Source organism: Ruditapes philippinarum, unplaced genomic scaffold (genome assembly GCF_026571515.1).
Source record: "Ruditapes philippinarum isolate M1 unplaced genomic scaffold, ASM2657151v2 ctg3820_1_1_1_1, whole genome shotgun sequence".
NCBI classification, from domain to species: Eukaryota; Metazoa; Mollusca; class Bivalvia; order Venerida; family Veneridae; genus Ruditapes; species Ruditapes philippinarum.
Window position 1 is genome coordinate 107,092 of NW_026865720.1, and position 21,447 is coordinate 128,538.

At 32.4% G+C, this 21,447-nt stretch overlaps 2 protein-coding genes across 3 annotated transcripts; one reads left to right on the plus strand and one right to left on the minus strand.

Moving 5' to 3' along the window:
- Positions 1–49: 49 nt before the first annotated feature.
- On the plus strand, positions 50–9,143 carry LOC132730088 (protein YIPF4-like). Its single transcript, XM_060715944.1, has 6 exons — positions 50–241; positions 2,819–2,987; positions 3,264–3,435; positions 4,187–4,264; positions 4,892–5,005; positions 5,976–9,143. The coding sequence occupies exons 1-6, from the start codon at positions 52–54 to the stop codon at positions 6,111–6,113; spliced, it is 861 nt and encodes a 286-aa protein (XP_060571927.1). The 5' UTR covers positions 50–51; the 3' UTR covers positions 6,114–9,143.
- Positions 9,144–10,347: 1,204 nt separating this feature from the next.
- Positions 10,348–19,833, minus strand: LOC132730080 (kelch-like protein 3). Of its 2 annotated transcripts, none has more exons than XM_060715934.1 (4): positions 19,690–19,833; positions 15,420–16,494; positions 14,455–14,842; positions 10,348–14,041 (listed from the first exon to the last, which is right to left on the minus strand). In XM_060715934.1, the coding sequence occupies exons 2-4, from the start codon at positions 16,486–16,488 to the stop codon at positions 13,588–13,590; spliced, it is 1,911 nt and encodes a 636-aa protein (XP_060571917.1). In that variant the 5' UTR covers positions 16,489–16,494; positions 19,690–19,833; the 3' UTR covers positions 10,348–13,587. The 2 variants fall into 2 exon arrangements, with proteins under 2 accessions (XP_060571917.1, XP_060571919.1); XM_060715936.1 differs by having other exon boundaries at positions 19,604–19,804.
- Between the last annotated feature and the right edge of the window lie 1,614 nt (positions 19,834–21,447).

The window sequence follows — 21,447 nt, forward strand, 5'->3', positions numbered from 1 at the left end:
TAATTGATGAAACATGTAATAATATCAAAAATCTGAATTCTATGAATTCGAATGATCGGCGATAGAGCTATCACCCCAACAATGGCCGGGTATGGACAAACTTCCACATCACCAGGGAATTTCACCGTGGATTTGGGAGGCCTAGACGACAATCAACCACCCCCATATAGTCAATCGTATGGACAGACTGGAAAGTTAAATCAAGATGAATTTCAGTTTGTTCAAGGGTCTTCTTTAACGGGTAAAATGATCAGATGATTGGAGTAAATAATTTTCTGTTATGTTCATAATAAAAAAGAAAATGTTCCCCTATGTGAAAATAATACAATTTTATTATTGTAACAGCTGCCCCATCCATGTTTAAATGTTAAACAATTTGATAGGCGTGTATTATGTAGAGAAGCAACTTGGACTGTCCTCCCCAAAGTGCCTGTGTTTACTAACATGTCAAAATAGAGAAGTATACTCGGTTCCTATGATATCAAGGGTTCTATGATATCAAGGTATTTAAATTTTCTGTGACTGCTAGTAAAAGCAACACATGATGATGCTAATATTTGTAAAACTTGCACACTAGATTCATTTTCATCTGCCAATAAATTAAATTTGGTGAATAATGAATGTTTTTGTGGCAAGAAAACTTTTCTATAAAACCTTCATATTTGACTACCATTTTCCTTAATGGTTTTTACACAGTCAATTAAAATATGTGATAAACACATATACTGACATATAATCTGTTCATATAGTTTTAATTTTATAGCAAGTTAACTGTTGGAAGTTTTTCACAACTTAACTTGAAAGTTTTGACCCATCTATCCTTCCATACATGCTTTTTTGGGGATTACCTTGATACCGTAGTAACCTCCTCTGAAATTACCCAAAATGGCAGACATTGAAAATATTCTAAAAAATGTCATTTTTATTGGTTCTTTTGAAATATTTTTTTTACAAACAGTTCTGGAAAAGGTTCAATTATAAGATGGAAGAAAAATCTCATTCATTTATGATATTTGTATTTAAATATTTTCTGATAAACGTTAAGTACCATGATATCACAGAACCCCGGGCTAAAATGTAAATACTACTGTATAGCCAAATTTACATATAATTAATGTAAGTAATATATAGCCAGTTTTGATCTTACTATTACCTGGTTGCTAACATTGGTGTTTGAGAACCTGGAAGCCTTAGAACTCTTTTTATGTTACTCCCCTAATTAGAAAGATTAAGCTACATGTATAGTAGTCTGTAACCATGGTGAATACACCTAGACTTGCCATGTAATCTTGACAAGCTTACTCAGACTAGCTTCCAGGGTTGTTGTATTATCCTTTTTTCTGGATGTTAAGACTAGCATTTGTAAGGGCATAAATTTTTGATAACTTAAATAAGCACAAGTGCATGAAAATCTAATATCTATGATTACTGGAGGTTACGTACCACGGAGGATACGTACCAGGAGGTTACGTACCATTTTTGGAGGTTACGTACCACTTATATATTTTGGAGGATACGTACGATATATATAATTTATTATAAATACAAATAATATAGAGCATAACAATTATAAAAAATAGACCAAATTATAACTTTAATATTACTTTTTAAAAATCACATAAGAGCAATTAATATAAATGCAAATGTTTTACCTATATCTATGTATGATTATCACACATTCAGAAATGAGTAATTTAACAAATCACAAACAATTTGAACCATTAACCCTGATAGTTTCACACCTTATCCTTTATTATCACTTTATTATATATTTCTATAGTGGTACGTAACCTCCATGGTTCGTAACCTCCAAATTCCATATCTATTATATAAAATCTGTGTCAAGTGCGCATATATTTATTCTTATATGTAGTATGCAAAATTATATATGGGTAGTTTTAAAAATTCTGTGATTTGCCCCCAACACACTATGTTGTTATAATAATAAATGGGTCTGACAAATCAAAGAGCTTCAGTACTGATAAGTTATCAACAGCATATATTGTAAATAATTATAAGACAAATCCTCAAAGCATACTCATTGACAGATTATTGAAAGTGAAAGGTTATAATATCTTTTAGTCTATTTAATACACTCGCATAATTTGTAATTTTTACAAATGGTTGTCATGGGACGGTTACTAATAATTTGGTTCACAGCTGGGGGCTGAAAAGTTATAGTCACCGTAAGCCCGCTGAACATATGTGAAAGTGGGGTTTAAGTACAGTTGACTGTTTGAAATCTGGCCTAATTTGTAATTTTACTGATACGCAAAAGAAAAAACTTCAGAGAAATAGAAACTTGTGACTTGATTCTACAATATAGGGAAGCAACTCTGTTTCTGTGCTTCAGAGGGTTCTCTTAAAACAGTATTTATTGACAGAAATATAAGTTTGTCAAAAGTACTATACTTCAAATTTTACTTCATCTATAAACAAGTGTTTTACATTAATACATGCTAGGGAGTGAGAAACAGGTTGAAAAGTGATAATCGGCTGTGAGTAAATAATGCCCTTCAAGCTGAAGCCCTCTGGGGCATTATTCATTTTGATGCTGGATTATCATTTTCTGACCCAACTCAGCCATGTATTAACCTTAAATATTACAATTCTGTGGATTTTTCATTGACTTGTATGCACAACATAAAATGGATAAACTAATGGAATCAACACTCCTAACTTGTAAGATACATTGTATCCAAAAATATGTCAACTTTATTTTGGTTTAAAAAATGTCCTTTTATTTATACTTGTATAAGCAATATTTAAATGATTGAATGTTAACAAATTCATTTAAGTGAATTTTAATATATTTCAGACAATAATGATGTGGAAGGAACAATACCTTCTGCTGAGAGCAAATCAATACCAGGAACTGCATATGGTGTGAAAAATCGTGGAAAAGCATCCCAGTTTCTAGATAGTAAAGGATTTGGATGGTTATTAGAAGAAGAAGATATGGATCAAGAAGATTTAGAACCTTTATTGTAAGATAATTGAACAGTTTTGTATGACTTATTCCTCAGCTGCAAGTTTTGAACTTGTCACTGTTGCTTGTTTAAATAAAGACTTTGGCATATTGTCATTATTGATAAGCCTTACTAATCAATTTAGAATCACCAGATCTTAAGATTGGGGCATTGGAACAACTTGATATTATGAACCTAGTCCTATATGATATATAAATTAATGTATTCAATAGCAAGGGAGAAAAATTACTCTTAAAATTATTCAACAAATTTTAATTGACTTTAACATTTCAGAGAGGAACTTGATATAGATCTGAAGGATATTTACTACAAGCTGAGATGTGTTTTATTTCCCCTACCACAGCTTGGATTTAATCGGCATATTGTGAGAGAGAACCCAGATTTCTGGGGACCTCTTGTTGTCATCTTGTTATACTCACTCGTCTCATTATATGGACAGTTTAGGGTAAGTTAAGTTGATAAATTATATGGCTTATGATAATAAGCTACTACTTTTAAAAGAGCCCAATCGAGGAACAAATGTCCAAAAACATAAAATTTGAATTTTTTATATAGATAAATTGGAGTACTAATGGAAAAGTAATACTATGCAAAGGGTTATATTGAAATATGCTAAGAATAGAATTGGGTGTCACTTGTTGAGGCAGTTTTTTATCCTAATTTGAGTTAAAAACATTAAAAACGCTTTCCATTTCTGGGTTGTTTTGCACAACTAAAATGATTTTTCTGAAGAAATTAGAACAACAGAGAGATCAAATGATTTGAAGTTATTGGTTATTAAACTGAACACAAATCTTGAAAACAATATTTCCAGATCCATCAAGACAAGAATCTTCCCTTATGCACAAAGACCAGTGTAGTTTGAGATCTTGCAAATTTTCTAATAATATATGTACATAACATTTTACTGTAATCACTAATGTTAGCTAAAGACAATAATACATATATTTAAGATATTGAAATATAAAGAACACTCAATCAGAGATCTCAGAAAATAAAATGAGACTCAATTTATCACTGAAGCTACCTTCTCTGGCATATTCCTGGATTGCAAAAATCACTTGACTTAGTAGAATAAGTATAGTAGCTTTAATAATAGATGAAGTTTCTCCTTACGCATGTATTGTTTTAACAATATTTTATTTACAGATAAATATTGATAATGCTAATATTTTATAATAACTTTTTTATGGCAGGTTGTTTCATGGATCATAACTATTTGGATATGTGGATCACTCATCATTTTCATGTTGGCCAGGGTACTAGGTGGAGAGGTAGGTCATAATATTGTTAAGTACTAGACTGTATTGAGTCTAATTGACAATTGACAATAATGGTTTAAACATATTTATTTAAGCTTGTTTGCGAAACAAGTTCTTGTAACTTGTATTAATCAGTAAATCACTTTCGATTCTGCTTCCTGGAACCAACCAGTTCTGGTGTCATATGTGGAAACTTGGTCTTGACCTGAGTAGGGCTTGAACCCATTATTCCAAGGGTTGAGGGGGAGACACCTTAACCACTAGGCCACCGCTCCCCCTCAAACAGTGCATTGACATTAATTGTTATTATCCTGCACTCATTCAGTCATCAGATAATTGTGAAGTTTCCATTTTCTACATGCAGGTCTACCATAGATTATTAACTTATTCTTATTTTACTCAAAGAATGCAATTCTGCAGCATCAATTTTCATGAACTTATTATGATTTAAAGACATGCTGTTTATATGGTTGCTAGCATACTATTTTACCAGTCATGTGTGTGTATTCTATGCTTAAAGAGGGTCCATCTGCCCTTTCATGCACTGAGAATACAGACTTTATTTTTATCATCCATTTGAAATAACATTGTTTCATCATATGAAATAAAAAGGCTCATACATAAAATTTTACATTTCAGGTATCATATTCACAGTGTCTGGGTGTGGTTGGATATTCTGTGTTGCCATTGGTGATAACTGCACTCATTCTTCCATTATTTAAAGCTTTTCATTATGTTGCCCTTTTATTAAAGGTGAGGACATTATTATGTTTTGTTTATTGTTTAATTTACATGAGTGTTTGAATTCAGTTTTTGTCTAATAGGACTGCAGTATTTCAAATAAATTATAACACATTAACTTTTTGCAAATTTGCTAAATATTAATCAGTCTTGTAAATCAGCTGTTTATAATAATAATTTCAATGATTATTAGTAAACATTTACCAAACTAAATTGGTTGAATTTTTTGTGCTGTTCGTGACCAATCTAAAATACAAGTAAAATGCTAACTAATGAATACTAATCTATACTTATTGCAGAAATTTGTTGAAATCTTGTTGGTTCTTAATAAATAAATATGTCTAGTTTAAATAAAGGGATGCACAAACTATTGCTGGTCAAGTTAATTTGGTCTGCCACTTTTTTTAAATAATCTTTAACACAAATAGGTTAGAGTTAACCAGTTGAGAATAAGTGTATGTTAAAGGAACTCCACCGAGGTCCAAATGCCTATAAAAATAAAATTTGAAAATCTTACATTATACAAACATCAAGTAAAACAGTTAAAATGGAAAACCCTGCAAAGAATAACAAAGAAATATACTCCGTATAAAATTGAAAATCACTTTTAGTGCGATTCTTGGCCAGATTTAAGTGGAAAGCATTACAACTCTTTATCATTTGGGGTTTATTTTGCTATTCTGGTAAAACAGGGTGAGGGAATGACCTAAAAATTTGCACACAGTATTGGTCTAGACCTTCATAAAGTGGTACACAAATCTTTCAAAAATTGTTCCAGTAACATGTCAAAAACCTCAGTAAAGTCCCTTTTAACATGCTTGAAAAAGGAGTAAATTAATAACAGAAATTAGATAAAGGGAGAGCACCCCAAACTCTCATTGAAATTCATAGAGAATATTTAGATTTTTCAGTCATCATACATATACATTCAGTATTGACTATAATATTATTTACTTAAAACAATTTCTTGTATATATTTCAGTTGCTTGGTGTACTGTGGGCAGCTTTTAGTGCTGGATCATTACTTTGTGTTCAAGAACTTCAGCAAAAGAGACCATTGTTATTATATCCCATATTCTTACTGTATATTTACTTCTTCTCTCTGTATACAGGAGCTTGATGGAATCTCATTCTCATGGAATAAATGTAGCTGTAATAGTTTGTGTATTAATTGTATGTTTTGACGGAAGTATGAAGTAAATGGGTTGGACTGATTGTAATTTTTTTATGCAAAATTTGAATAATTTTAGACTTGTTCTAGTTTGGATTTGATTTTTTACAATCATTTGTGTTATGTACGATAATTTGAAATCATGAAATAATTTCAAGTGTTTAAAAAGGAGCTGAAATAAAGAGACTTGCCTGACAGCAGGATATCTAGGTCGGTCTGACAACTTGGATGCTGAGGCTAGCCTGACGGCCTGGATGCCGAGGCTGGCCTGACAGCAGGGATATAGAGGCTGGCCTGACTTAACTGATCAATGATCTATTGCTGCCAGGATTCAAAATCTTAATGATAGTTTACAATATATATTTAAAATCCATTAATGTGTTTAATTTAGTTGTCTAAAAAACAAAATATTTCTGTAAAAATTGTTTACTTGTAGTCTGGAAAAAAAAATCATTTACGAATTAATGTCAGTAAAATTAATAAAGTAATTTTAAAGAGTGCATGTAAAAACAACTGTTTTACCTGAGGTAATATCTGGATGATATTAACCCTAACTTTGCTGAACATCTTAAATGGACTTGTGTGGACAAAGCCATTCATAAGTTTTTTAATGAGTACAGAAAATAGTGCAGACCATGATCAGACACCACAGATGTGCCAGCTCATCTTGATCTGCATGGTTAGCATCAGTAGTGGCCAGCTGGCTCAGGGTTAAAATTGTTGATTGTGTTTAAGTAAACTTTAGATTGTGTTAACATGTTTCATTTAATTGTATCATAAATATTCATTGTGGGATTTTACTGTTTAGATTTAGTGGTACTTATTAATATCATATGTATATCAACAACTGATACATGTTTTAATTGATTTTTTTATACCACAAGCCAAACATTTATATCCATCATTCATTTAACACAGTGATCTACAGTGTGTAAAGGTTGAATGACTAAAAATGTAGGTTTTGCCATAACTTAGTTTAGTTTCAACATAATTTATTGTCAAATCATATACATAAGGTACCATTTATAAAACAATTTATGAATATTCATATGGTTTTTAACATTAAATTTTATGAACAGGATTTGACAGAAGGGTTGACCATCTTGTTCTGAAAGTATAAGAAATGGGCCATAACAGAAATAGTAAGTTTTGGTAACATCAAATTTCAAGGATACTTTTAGTTAGATATTTATTAGGCGACAGTTGCAGAGGGACATAAGCTTGTAAATATATGTATTTATAACCTACCTATTGCTTCATAGAGGGGTTTAAAATTATTAATATTTAAATATGATATTATTGTTTAAAGATACAGTTAATTGAAGACAACATTTGTACAAAATGTTGACAAGTGTACTTTTTAGCTCGACTTTTTTTTTTTTGAAAAAAAAATGTAGAGGTATTGCTATAGTTTCGGCGACGTTGCCGTCTGCAAACTTGTACCTGGATCATAACTTTTTTATTTCTTGGTGTATTGTCTTCATACTTGGCCACAACAACCCTTTGGACAAGACCTTTCAGTAGACCACACTAACCTTGACCTTCATCCATGAATGACCTTGACCTTCAAGGTTAAAAGTCCAAATTTTGCTTGTTCATACTGTTATTGGCTGTAACTGTGTTATTTTTGAATGGATTGTCTTTAAACTTAAACATAATAATCTTCAAGGATATCCCTTAAAAATAACCAGACAGACCTTGACCTTCACTCATAAATGACCTTGACTTTGAAGGTCAAATTGTTGAAATTTTCATTTTTTTGGCTATGATTGGCTGTAACTTTGTTTTTTATTGAATGGATTGTTTTCAAACTTGAACATAATAATCTTCAAGGATAACCCTTAAAAATAACCAGACAGACCTTGACCTTCACTCATTAATGACCTTGACTTTGAAGTTCAAATTATTGAAATGTTCATTGTTTTGGCTGTTACTGGCTGTAACTTTGCTATTATTGAAGGGATCAACTTCATATTATAACAGAACATACTTAAGGACAAGACCTTGTTGTTTATCAAACACTAGGGCTCTTTAATGACCTTGACCTTGAAGGTTAAATGACTGAATTTTCTCAGATTTGTGCATTAAATGACCATATATATTTATTGGTGTGAGTGCATCATCATTAACAACAACAACAACACGTGTCACCACCACGTGTCACCACCACCACCATGTGTCACCACCACCACATGTCACCACCACGTAACACCATGTGTCACCACTACCACGTGTCACCACCACCAAGTGACACCACCGGATGACACCACATGCCACCACCATGTGTCACCACCACCACATGTCACCACCACGTGACACCACCACGTGTCACCACCAATGACACCACATGTCACCACTAAGTGACACCACCACATGACACTACTACGTGACACTACCACATGTCACCACCACGTGTCACCACCACGTGTCATCACCACGTGGCAATACCGCGTGTCACCATGTGTCACCGCCACGTGTCAACACCACATGTCACCACCATGTGTCACTGCCACGTGTCACCACCACGTGACACCACCACGTGTCACCACCACATGACACTACCACGTGTCACCACCACTACGTGTCACCATGTGTCAACACCACTTGTCATCTATTTATAGAATTTTCTATTTATAGAATTGCGCATTTCTATTTATAGAATTGTGTGTTTCTATTTATAGAATTTTCTATTTATAGAATTGCGTGTTTCTATTTATATATATATATAAATTAGTATATTTAAAGATTTTGTTCAAACATTTCTTTGTTTGCTTTTAGAGAAAGTAAAAAGTCGAGCGTTTCCCCCGCCCGGCGGTGGCTCTTGTTGTAGTTACACTATACTGATTATGTGTTTAAAGTATTTATGTATATCTTTGTACATATATAAACATTCTGTGATATGTAATACTTAAAAAACAATTGTACAGAGGCTGTGTTTACTTTAAAGTAATCATTGAATAAAAACAAAAGTAAAATATATCTTGTCTTGTGTTTGAATATAATTTATGTTTCTCAATTTAAAGTTGCATGTCTCCAGATTAGCCAAAAGTAAAAATAGTCAGAAACCAAGTAGTAATTTACATGTTATGCGCGATTAATGACTGATTTTGCAGTATTTAACACCAAATTTATACTGCATGACTAACTCTATTAAGGGCTATTTAAGCATATTCTTACCTGTTTTTTGGTAATTTTCGTAGATTAAAATTTGTAAATTACTTTCTTTGTTCACATGACAATTTTTTTTTTTGAATAATTAAAAAAAAAATCATGAAAATTAGCATGAACCTGGCAGTATGCTGCTTCAAAGAAAGAGCAATTCTTCCATTGACATTTTCAGGAGTGACGTAATGTTACAAATCATTTTAAATGTCGATCAGAATATCATATGTCATGTAATGTTACTGACATTTAAATGCTGGACGGTTTCGCACATGTACATGTAACAGGAGTGAGTCAGAGTGAAGGGGTTAAAAAGGACAAATAAATTGTATCTGATGAATATTTCAATTTATTCTGGATCTGAACTTTTTTAGAAACCATTTCCAACTTAGTTTATTAAAGCCCACTTTAATGTCCTTGATCAACTTGCAGATAATGAGCACCTCTTTTGGGGCATCATTCATGCATGTAAAAAAGGTCTTGTAGAAAGACATGGCATGTTAAAAATAACTGACCATGACTAAGAAGGAAGCATCAAACAATTTCAAATAGCCCAGGTTCTCTTAAATGAAGTTATAAGTTAAAGCTTATAAAACCTCGGATTTGTAATCATCATTGGTAACGAGGGCTTGCTGACAGACTATCATTGATATTTAATGTACTGAATAGGGATTTTATATCAGGATAATATAATCATAAATATAGCCTGAAACTATTGGCCGATTAAAATTCATTTCACCAAGATTTTTCTGATTAAACACCTTTCAAGAAGGTTGAAATTAAATAAAATAATGATGACAATGGCTAAACTAAGTCTAATATAGCTAAGTGCGGACCTGAGCATACCAAGTTAGTGTGGAACAGAGTCTCATGAAGCCTATATATGGCCCTGTCTTAATGAAGCCGGAGTGGGCTATGGCCTAACTGAGTCAATTTGTCATACTGCTTATATTAACTTGAATATGTTGAATATCCATCCAACAATTAAATTTAATTGAGCAAATGAAATAATCACCAAAAAAATACTTCAATATATATTTATTTCATTCAACATTATGAAGAAAACTTGCGACGATAAAATACTACATTTGCTACTTTAGCTATCTTCTATATCGGCTGTACTACAATAGCTGTTTTCCACCAAAATAGTGGTTCACACTCAATATATAAGTTGTTATACATATTTATTTTAGCATATCTAATTAGGTACCCTGATCTTGTACTTATGTAAATATTAAATACACATGCACAATTTCTTTTATTTGGACATTACTTCATATAAATGAATATTTAACAGTTAGCTATAAGTATTTCTACATGGAAATTTATTACACTACAATATTAAAGTTTCTAGTATAAATCTGGATGTCAGAAGCCATAATTACAGAGTTAACCAGTACTGTCAGAGCAGGACAATAAATCCACTAAACATTAAAACTGTACATACAGATCATCTGATGTTAAAGGCCCATTATGCATCAGAAATGCTATCATTTTTTTTCCTCAAAAACTTTATTTCTGGAATTTTTTTTACAGTTTACAAAATTATACTCAATTTTCATAAACTATCTTTTGCTGCTTTTGCTCTTTCAGCAATTAATATAATTATAGTAAATAAGTATTTTGTATGGAAGCTGAAATGCTACTTTGTTTACATTTTGCTACATTTACAACACATTACTGCACATTCAGTGCTACTTCCTTCAGTATTTAAACATGTAACACACTCTAAATCAAATTAAAACATTTGGATTTCTGAGGCATAATGTGCCTTCAAGTGAATATTGGTTTTCAAACTTCGAACTGCATCTTAAATGTGTATGTTACACACAGATACAATGTCCTTTGTTATAAAATCTTATATAATACAAATATCATTTTACATAGGTTTTTAACTATCAAGGAGCAAATAAAGTACAGGAGGACAGTAATTCACTAATAGATTACAATTATTTGAGCCTGATAATTACATGTACTTTAGTATAATGCTCAGATGTCTCTTTGCATACCACTTCTGCCAAATCTGATTGAATTTCAGTTTTCTGACATAAGAGAGAAAAACACATGTATACAGCTTATCATATTGGAATATTTAAATCAATAATTACTAGTACTGTGAAATAGACTACACGCTTTCAAAAATGGTTTCCACTGAAATAAAATATCCAACAAAATGTATGTATATTAAATGCAACAAACTTGGAACAACATAGATGCAAACAACACTTTAAAATTTGACTAAACTTTATATGGGTACAACACTTTCAAATAAATAAATAAATGGTCACATATAACAAAGATTGTATTTATGGTTTATCACAGCTTTTAGCAAAAAAATAGATAAATAAAATAGGATGCACAAGCACTGCAATCTATTCTTAACCCTTACTCTGCTGGAACTGAAAGGATTTTTTTTACAATCCGTATAGAGCCCCACCAACCTGCATGTTATGCAATCTGACCAGGCTGTATACTGCTAACCAACTTTCAATTTTCATGTTGGTATACCCAAAATTGATTTCTTTTGGTTGGGTTTTACGTTACACCAACACAGTATATGTCATATAGCGACTTTCCAGGTTTACTGGTTGAGGGAGACCTATGCCACTCTGTGCATTATTTCAGGCACAAACAGGCATCTGAGTAGAACCACTGATGTTTCATAAACTAGCTGGATAGTTTTCTCACATGAAAGATTCCAAAGAGGCTTGCATTGCTTCAACCTATAGCTGTGAGAAACAAGTGGTTTAAAGTCAACAACCTTGACCACCAGGTCACACACACTTCTACCCAAAAACTGACACGGGACAGTTAAACAATTTGAAGGTAGTCAAAAGCATTTCAGACATTCAGCAGGTTAAGGTTAAAAGGCAACAAATATTATAATATTTGGTTACATGTGCAGAAGAAATTAAACATGTAAAATATGCCTATTTTTTCGTTCAATACATATTACAAAAAATATATACCATTTTAATGTATAATTTCTCATGATATGTTACAACAAAAAAACATCTAATGTAATATATGTTTTGTTAAACTTGATCACACTGACCATGATATCTATATATATTCTGTTGTAGAATCTATCTTATGCATCAAAATCTTTATGAATGAGGATAAAAACATAGAAAAAACTCTTATTGACTGTTATAAGCTGAAATAGATCTTGGGCCACAATAAAATAAAGCCTGTCCAAAAGGTTATAAATTATTTTTTGGAGTTCTGTCCTGAATTAAATATACATTTTGTGATGGTTTCTGACTAATCAAATACCTGGGATCTGAGTAGGAGCTTAGAAAGGTTCTTTATAACCTTGAATCCTGTTTCTAACTACCACTAAGACAAAGATACTGTAAGTACCAGTAGGTAAGGTGTGTTCTTTTTTTTTGTTAAGGAAAAATATGATTATTCTTTTTTTTATTGAATTGAAAATTTTCCTTAGAAAAGCATAAATTGACTAGACAATTAAGGGTTTGTTAAGGAAAAAAGTTTTGCATATTTTTTTACCTTTATTAAATACAGTGTTTCCAAGGCAACATTATATATTAATAAAATATTAATTATCTATAAAATATCTAACCTAGGACTAAGGATACTTTGTATCCATTAAAATGGCACAAATCAACCAAGTCAATAAATATTTTAAATACTATTTGGAAAAAACAAATATGTGTAGTGTAGCTTTCTGTCCCAGTACAAATGCAAAACTTGATAAATATTTGCTATTCTTAACACCAAAAAACAATCTTTGAGCACAATGTGTAGTAAAATTTATATTATATTATAACATTTGCCACATCTTGTAAAAAAACAAAAAACAATGTTGTATCACATAAAGCAACAACACTTAGTCACAATATTGACCAAGCAAAAACATCTTGTCTCATATATTGCTATAAATATAAATAAGTATTTCCAATATAAATAATACAAATAATCTTTTTTGTTTGATATGTAAAGAAAACAATTCAAAATTGTTTTAGGTTTTCAAAGTTTGATACTAGTATGTTACATGTACTTTTTAGTTTTTAGTTCTAATTAACAATGTTATAAATACTCTTTTTGTTAAGAAGTAAATGAATTTATTCTTTACCATAAACTTCTTATATTTCAATAGATACATGAAAATTGCTATTTTAATAAGAACTGTGAACACGTAATTATCAATCAGGCAAGATCTGGTATACTGAAGTTTTTTGGTCTTAAAAAGGTCGGTTTGGTCCAAAAGACATTGGCAGGTTCTAAAAATGAAAACAAATCACACACATGAAGATGAGAAGACTTTCTGAAGTTTTCTGGTGTGCATTTTTGCCATAACACACCGGAAGTTTCTAACGCTACAAAGGCTCTCTTCTATCATCTCCCACGTGTTTGTACCTAGATCTAGTCTACACACGGCATTATATGACCTCTGAGAGGTTAAATCTTCCTCGTATTCTGGCGTACCGCAAGCATACATTGCACCGTTAATCACGCACAGGCCAACATTAAACATGTCGACGGGAAGTTCAGGTCCTAATCGCCATTGGTTTGCCTCTATGTTATAGACTTCAACGGTTCGCAACACTTCTCTATTGATGGTGTAAGACGCATGTGAGTAGATCTGTCCGCCAGCCGCGAAGATCTCTCCATCATGGATACAAGCCCCAAAGTTGAATCTTGGTGTCAACATTCCAGCAAGAGACGTCCACTCTTCTGTCTCAGGGTTGTATCTACAAATAAATGTGATGTTATTACATGTAAAATCTTATTGAAGTTATTCCAATATCTATTCCTTTTTCTAGATGTACAATTGATTCTGCTGCCACTTTTAAATTTGTTTTTGTAATAAAAAAATCTTTAACTTGCAGTTTTAATGCTAATGATGTATCTACTGTATATTAAAACAGTTTAAAGACACAAATTGTATACTTTATCAGAAGGAAAAATATTTGTTTTGCCATTTTTTTTTATACAATTTTTTTTTGGTCATGAACACAATGTACATGTTATCAGAAGATTTATAAATCTTTTTAACAGACACTTAAAATTTTTGGCTCTTAAATCATTTGCAAAAGTTTTTTAAAGAATGTCAAGAAAATCAAAGAGACCCAGCAACTCTCATAGATTTACAGTTAAACCTTACCTTATAAGGCTGTTGTGAGCACCTACTCCTGTACGCCCTCCAAGTAGGTATATATTCTCATTAAACACCACAGAGGCCAAATCAACGAGGGTCGTAGGTAACATGCCCTGATAATTCCATCTATTCCTCTCTATATCATATACTTCAATTATTTCAGTGGGATGCTTGTTTTCCGTCAACCCTCCGAAGCAATATACCTTTCCATTCAAGCTGGCTAGTGTGAAGTTTGATTTCGGAAACAACATTGGTGATTTAGCAATCCACTCATTGTGGTCCATATCATACTGGTAGAAATCTTTTTGTACAATATATTCCTTATATTCTAGCTCTTCGAATGAGTCATCTTCCGAGTCCTCAAACAAGTGATGGTAAATATAGTTTCCACCCCCTATAAATATAAAAGCAAACAGGTTTGAGGAGATGTTCTAGAAATGAGTTCTTTGTTACCATACTTGTAAATAAAATACTAGGTTTTTGACTTCATAATGATTTGGCATGTATTATTTTTTCAATAGTTTTATTGAAACCTATTCTATTTATAGTATTAACTCAAAGTGCTCTAAGAGAGATTATTTGAGTAACATTTTATCTTATACGACTAAGTTTGTAGTTCTGATTTAGTAACTCTTTATAATTCAAGGAAAATCACTCCATGGTGATGATAAAATAGAAGGAAATTGATGTGATTAAGGTAGTTGACTTCAAACCACTTGCCCCTTACCGCTGTGGGTTCGAATCCTGACAGGGACTCTGGATTCTTTCATGTGAGGAAACTATCCAGCTAGCTTACAGAACGCCGGTGGTTCTACTCAGGTGCCCTTTCGTGCCTGAAATGATGCAAGGAAGGGCACCTGAGGTCTTCCTCCACCAGTAAAGCTGGTACGTCGCCAAATGACCTATACTGTCGGTGTGACGTAAAACCCAATCAAACAAACATACATGTACTTAAAAAAGCATTTTCAAACCTGCAAAAATGAGATTGTCTCCAGTGACAACACAAGCAACATCTTCACAATCATATGTATCCTGTTTCCGTGGTTCTGGAAATTCCTCAATATAGAAACACTCCTGAGAGACGGGGTTAAAACAGTTAATACAGGGTCGCACCGACGTCAACTCAACCCCTCCAATGATGAGCAAACAACCCTCGGGGTGGTACATACCCGATCTCAGACTCAAACTGAACTCATTTTCTCCAACATATGTTCCTGGGTTGGTTTCATAATCTTTTAGATCTTTAATATACTCTTTACATTTCTTACACTCTTTCACAAGCTTGTGCTTGGCCAGAATTTCCTTCACATATCGCTTGCTCAATAGTCCAATTCTTATCATCTGTAATATATCACAAAAATGCACCTTTCTTGATTCAAAGTCATGTTCAACCCATGAAATAACAGCATCTAAAACTATTTCTTCTTTTTCAACATTGAGCTCATCCGACATAACAATTTCTGCCAATTTGTTAAATGTTAATGACAAGAACTCCTCGTTTCCACAAACTTCAACAAAATTCTTTTCGATAAACTCCCTAGCTTTAATCTTCAGTGCAGTACAGTTGTGAATTTCTGCTATGAAGTTAATACCAATACAATTATTAATATCGAGCTGAGTTTCCATAAACTTTGCACAAGCTCTTTGTACAGGAAGTATCTGAAATAACGTCGCAGCACTTAGCAAATTTTGAGCATTTCTCCTTGTGATCCGAACTTTCCCTGTATAAGCATATTCAATGATTTCTTTCAATGATCTTGAATCAATCTCAAACAGCTCAATCCTGTCTTTTTTACTCTCAGCCATCTCTAAGGTAAACATAAGTTTAAAATAAGGACTTGTTGCAGCAAGAACATTTTTATGGCACCCAAACTCCAGATTCCCAACGCACAGAGTGACATCTTTAAGAAGATCCTCATCAAAAAGTTTCTTCATTTCTTTCAATAATGCTGATTCATGGGAGTCATTTTTGAAATTGATATAGCTCAGATTCAGTATATGCATACCATCACCAATTTCATTAACCTCCTCCTCTGCCATTGTTAACTGAAAACATCATAAATATATAATTTAAAGAAAATTATAAACTTCATAATATAGATGGTTCAGATAGTTTCAAATTTATTTCTTTTCATCATTTTTTGTTTATTTTAAAGCCACATGCCTCCAGATGAGCCCAATTATTTCAAGAAAATCAAACTTGAGAAAAATGTACTCAAATTATAAGAAAAGTAAAAATATTCAAGTTTTAAGTAATGATTTACATGTTATGTATGATTAACGATTGATTTTGCAGTATTTAACACCATATGTCTACTGCATGACTAATTTTTAATACAGTAAGAGCTACTTTTGCATATCTTGACTTGACCTCTTTTTTGGCAATTGCACATGGACTTACAGAGCCATATTGATTGTGTAAATTACATACATGTACTTTCTTTATTCACTTCACTACTTTCTACATTTGAAAAACATTTTCAAATTTTTCATGAAAACAGCATGTAGAGGCTAGTCCAATATATTAGACATTACTGGCTTGTTATAGTTTATGTCGGTCAAGCCTGATGTCTAATAGTTATTGCTCATACAAGCATAGCATTTTAAAAAAATAAAAAAATGTCTATTGTCGTGCCTTTCAAGCTTTATTCAAAAGCATACATGCCATAACATCCCGGATGTCCGGGACAGTCCCGGAAATAAGGTGTCTGTCCCGGAGGTGTCCCGGTAAAAAAAATCTAAGATAATCTACTTTGAAGCAAGAAATTTTACATTTTTATATAATTTTATTGTCAAGTTTTTATAAACTAGTCTAGAACGCTGATAACGAACGATTATCCCCTAACAGCATTACAATGGTGACACTAATCCTTTTAAAGGTATATCTACGTTCCCCTTCCAACAAACAATTATCAGCAATAATTTTGATCAATTAAAAGATTAATTGTTTACCCCCTGCTGCTTCCTGAGTGAAGGTGTCATACACTGTAATTAACAACTGGCCAGTATAAATTTAATCCGCCTGGAGGCAGTTATTAGTGGTCAAACACCGTGAAAATTATCGCTAAATATGAGGTGATGAAATCTACAAGATTCAGCGAATGTTTCAGGTAAATGACATATTCAATTGTCATTACTTAACATAGCTTTATTCTATTCTGTGACTGATTGAATTAACGATGCCTAAATACTTAAAAAAAGATAGAAGAACTGTTAATAATTATTGACATTCTGTCTTTTGTTTATGGTGTCATTAACTTTGCAAGTTGTAAATACCGGTAATATAGGTTGTATGCCACTATGTAAATTAAAAAAAAATACGTTTGCTGATCAATGCCCCACCTCCAATTGAAAAGTGTCCCAGAAATGTGTCTTAAAATTATGGCATGTATGTTCAAAAGCTTATCTTCTTTTCTTTCAATTTCATGCTCAATCATTAACAAAAACTCTCAAACAATGTACTTATCAATTAAAAGTATAAATATCAATCTATTTTTGCCTTTAGGCCATACTGGTTAAGTAAAGCGTTTTACAGATTGTTTTCAAATTTTTGAACAGAAAAATATATTTGAGCACGCTGACAGTGCATGCGCAATTATTTCTTAAAAAAATATTCTGTTAGAAACTTCTGACTCATTTAAATGCTTGCATTTGAATTAGCCAATCAGATTTTGCGCACTGTATGGCGGCGATTTTTTTATCGGCTGTATAAGGAATTTAATTAAATGAGAGGATTTAATCATTATTTTTCGGATGTGACAGTTTATTTTGTTCAAAGGTATTTATTTTTTAGTTTTGTTCATAAATAGGTCAAAATTAATGTAACAGTAAATACACGCTGTCTTAATTGTTTAAATGCATAAATTCTTAAAATTGATGTCTAATGTCAAACTGTTTGCTGCACGTTTTTGGAGTGATCTGTTAAGACCTAACGTAACATGGAAAATGAAAAATGTAAAATATCAGATTAATGATTGATAAATATGTAATAAGTTACAAATAGGTCTTATAATTAGAACTATGTGGAGGCATGCTGCTTTAAGTTATAACGACAGTTTTGAGATCATATGGCTCCAGGTGCTTTTATGATTTCTTTCTAAAAATGCCTAAATGGTAATTTAACTTATCTTGGGCTGTGAACATTTACTTGAAAATAATCAATTATACAATCTGACTCTTCCCTTGGTGTAGTTCAACTATTTAGACTTGTCAAGGAGACATCAAGATAATTTGTTTGGGCAAAGTCTTTTTTCTGCATACTCCCTTATTCTGTACATAATGATTTGACCATACAGAATAAACAGTGTAAAATGGGACAATATTTAGTTACGTTTAATCAATAAGGCAAAAATTTGCAAGCCTATGACCCTTTTGTATAGATTTTACAAAAATTTGAAGGATTCACTGTCGACGTTACCAATAATCCGGGGATTTAGAGTCAACTCGTCCCGTGGTCAACTCGTCTTAAAAATTGTCTGGTCAATTAATCAAATAAGCATTGACCTTTTCGAAAACCTAGCTAAACACCGTTTTCCGGTACGTTACCGTTTTAGCTCTGGGGAATTACATCAAATGAAGTACATAACACAGTTACGTGATATTTCGATTTTTCTATCAGTATTTAACTGTTTAAGGTGAAAAAATTGATGTTTTTGAAAATTATCAATATTCCTTTAATATCTATTCCAAATTATTCAAAAAAAATAAATTGTTTATAATGAAAATCAATAAAATTCAAACAGACGTAGTGGAATCTTCCATAATAAATAAGGTTATTTTCTGCGTTAACTTGTGTATTTACTTTATTTTTGGTATGGAATTATTCATACAATGATATCTAATTATTTTCTTATAAAGAAATAATTACTTTATTTCAATTTGATTTTAAAAAAGGCCGAAAACATCGAGTTCGCTATTACACTCCATTGGGTGAATTCCCCAGAGCTATGTACAGAAAGTACCGGAAAACGGCGTTTAGCTAGGTTTTCGAATTCGTGAATTGACAGTTAATAATCTGATAATGCCAAGAACCCAATAAACTTTTCCTTGACGCAATCGTATTATTATCTATCAAAACAATAATTATGCTGAATGATAGTATGTAACAGTAAAAAGTATCCGAATACAGTTCACTATCCGAATACCTTTCACTTACACTAAAATTTCATTGCTATTTCCAAGCTTCAGGAATTAATTTAGGTTCTCAAAACAAGAAATATACTTGTTTTCTACTGTATCTACCTTTTGAATCTAAATAGTCGTGTCAATTCTGCTTAATTTGTAAGTTTTAACGGCTTTTTGATCTGTTTATTCCTGTCATATATTGGTTACGGTGTTTCATTTTAAACACTGCCTGTGAGAAAAATATTAGGACGGAATGAATTCCGGAAGGGATTAACAGGAGTTGCATTCAGCCCACTTAACACGACTTTTAATCAATGACCATAGAAAAAAAATACACATCGGATGGCCCACCACAAGAAAAAGAAAAAAAACATGTTTAAAGAAAATCTTTTTAATGTTTTCCACATTTATGTCCCAGATTCACATTTAAAAGGTGTTTTACAGTGAAGTAAAATTAAAAAGAAATAGCTGGTAATTTTGTCTCTCCATCCAAGCATGTGCCACCCTTGTGTTTTAAACCCGTAAAAACTTATACATAAGGCATCCGAGTTTAAACAAATTTCGCATAAAGTTGACCATAAAACGGGTTTTCTCAAAGGGGGGTGTAAATGTCACTGTGCTGGACTCTATATATATATACCAAAACTAGGTCCAGACCAAAAAAACTGGTGACAATCCTGATATATACTAAGTCTATAGTCTATATATAAGGATTGTCACCTGTTTTTTGTTTGATTTTGTTTTGGTCTGGACCTAGTTTGGGTCACAAATAACCCCAATATAGAGTCGGCACCGTTACAACCACCTTTGGTTTTCCTACCATAGGCCTATTTAGGTGCCCGTGCATCTCCTGATTTTTAGTATCTTGACTCTTCTTACCAGTATTTTATAAATGATGCAAATATACAAATTTAATTCACGGTGTTATTCACGCAAACACTTTTAAGTAAATATATCGATTGATTGAAAATACTATAAATGGTCGGCAAGGACCTGGAATGAAACAATGGTCTTCGTGATATCAAACAGAAGGAGAGCCTGCAGAATGAGGTAACATATTTATAGTCGCAATCCATGCAAAACAATTTGTTGTTTACAAATATCCCTGAGGCCCCTTCAGAGAAATATGAAGACACAGAAAATATATTAAGACAATTTATGGTAAAAGAAATGAAAGTAGCTCAGGACCTCGTAGACAAAATATCCTTTGAACGAGTTCATAGGATGGGCAACAAAACCAATGGTCGCTCTCGGAACATTGTTGCCAAATTCACCCTGTTTAAGGAAAGAGAACTAGTGAGGAAACACTGGAAAGCCCTGTCCTTTACACCATACTTTGTTTACGAACAACTCCCAGGGGAAGTAATCGCTTATACCGAGGATGAAGGAGGCGCGTGAACAAGGTAAAACTGCATTGCATGGTAGATTACAAGTAGAGAAACCGATAGCGAACAGCATGGATCCTGATCAGACTTCGCGGATGCGCAGGCTGGTCCGGATAAACGCACTATGTTGGTTTTGTTGTCAAATATGTAAATTATATGAACTGTGAAGTTAGTAAAGTCCTTCAGTGTATTCAGTCATACAGCTTAACCTTCGTTTCGGCCAGAGTTGCACAGTTCTGCGTTAACATGGTTACTACTGCACAATTCTCTCGTTATTTTCAAAAGTAGATGAAATAAACATTTCTAACTAATTTACTAGGTATTAACTTTAAATGTCATAGTCAATCTAACCATCATCGTGAAGTATAAATTATATTTAATAGTGCATTACTGAGTCCGTGAGTTTATATCTCCCATTATTTCCTAGACTGCAATGTCAATTTACAAATTTTATTCCGCCAATTTTCCATGAACTTTAACTGAACTTATT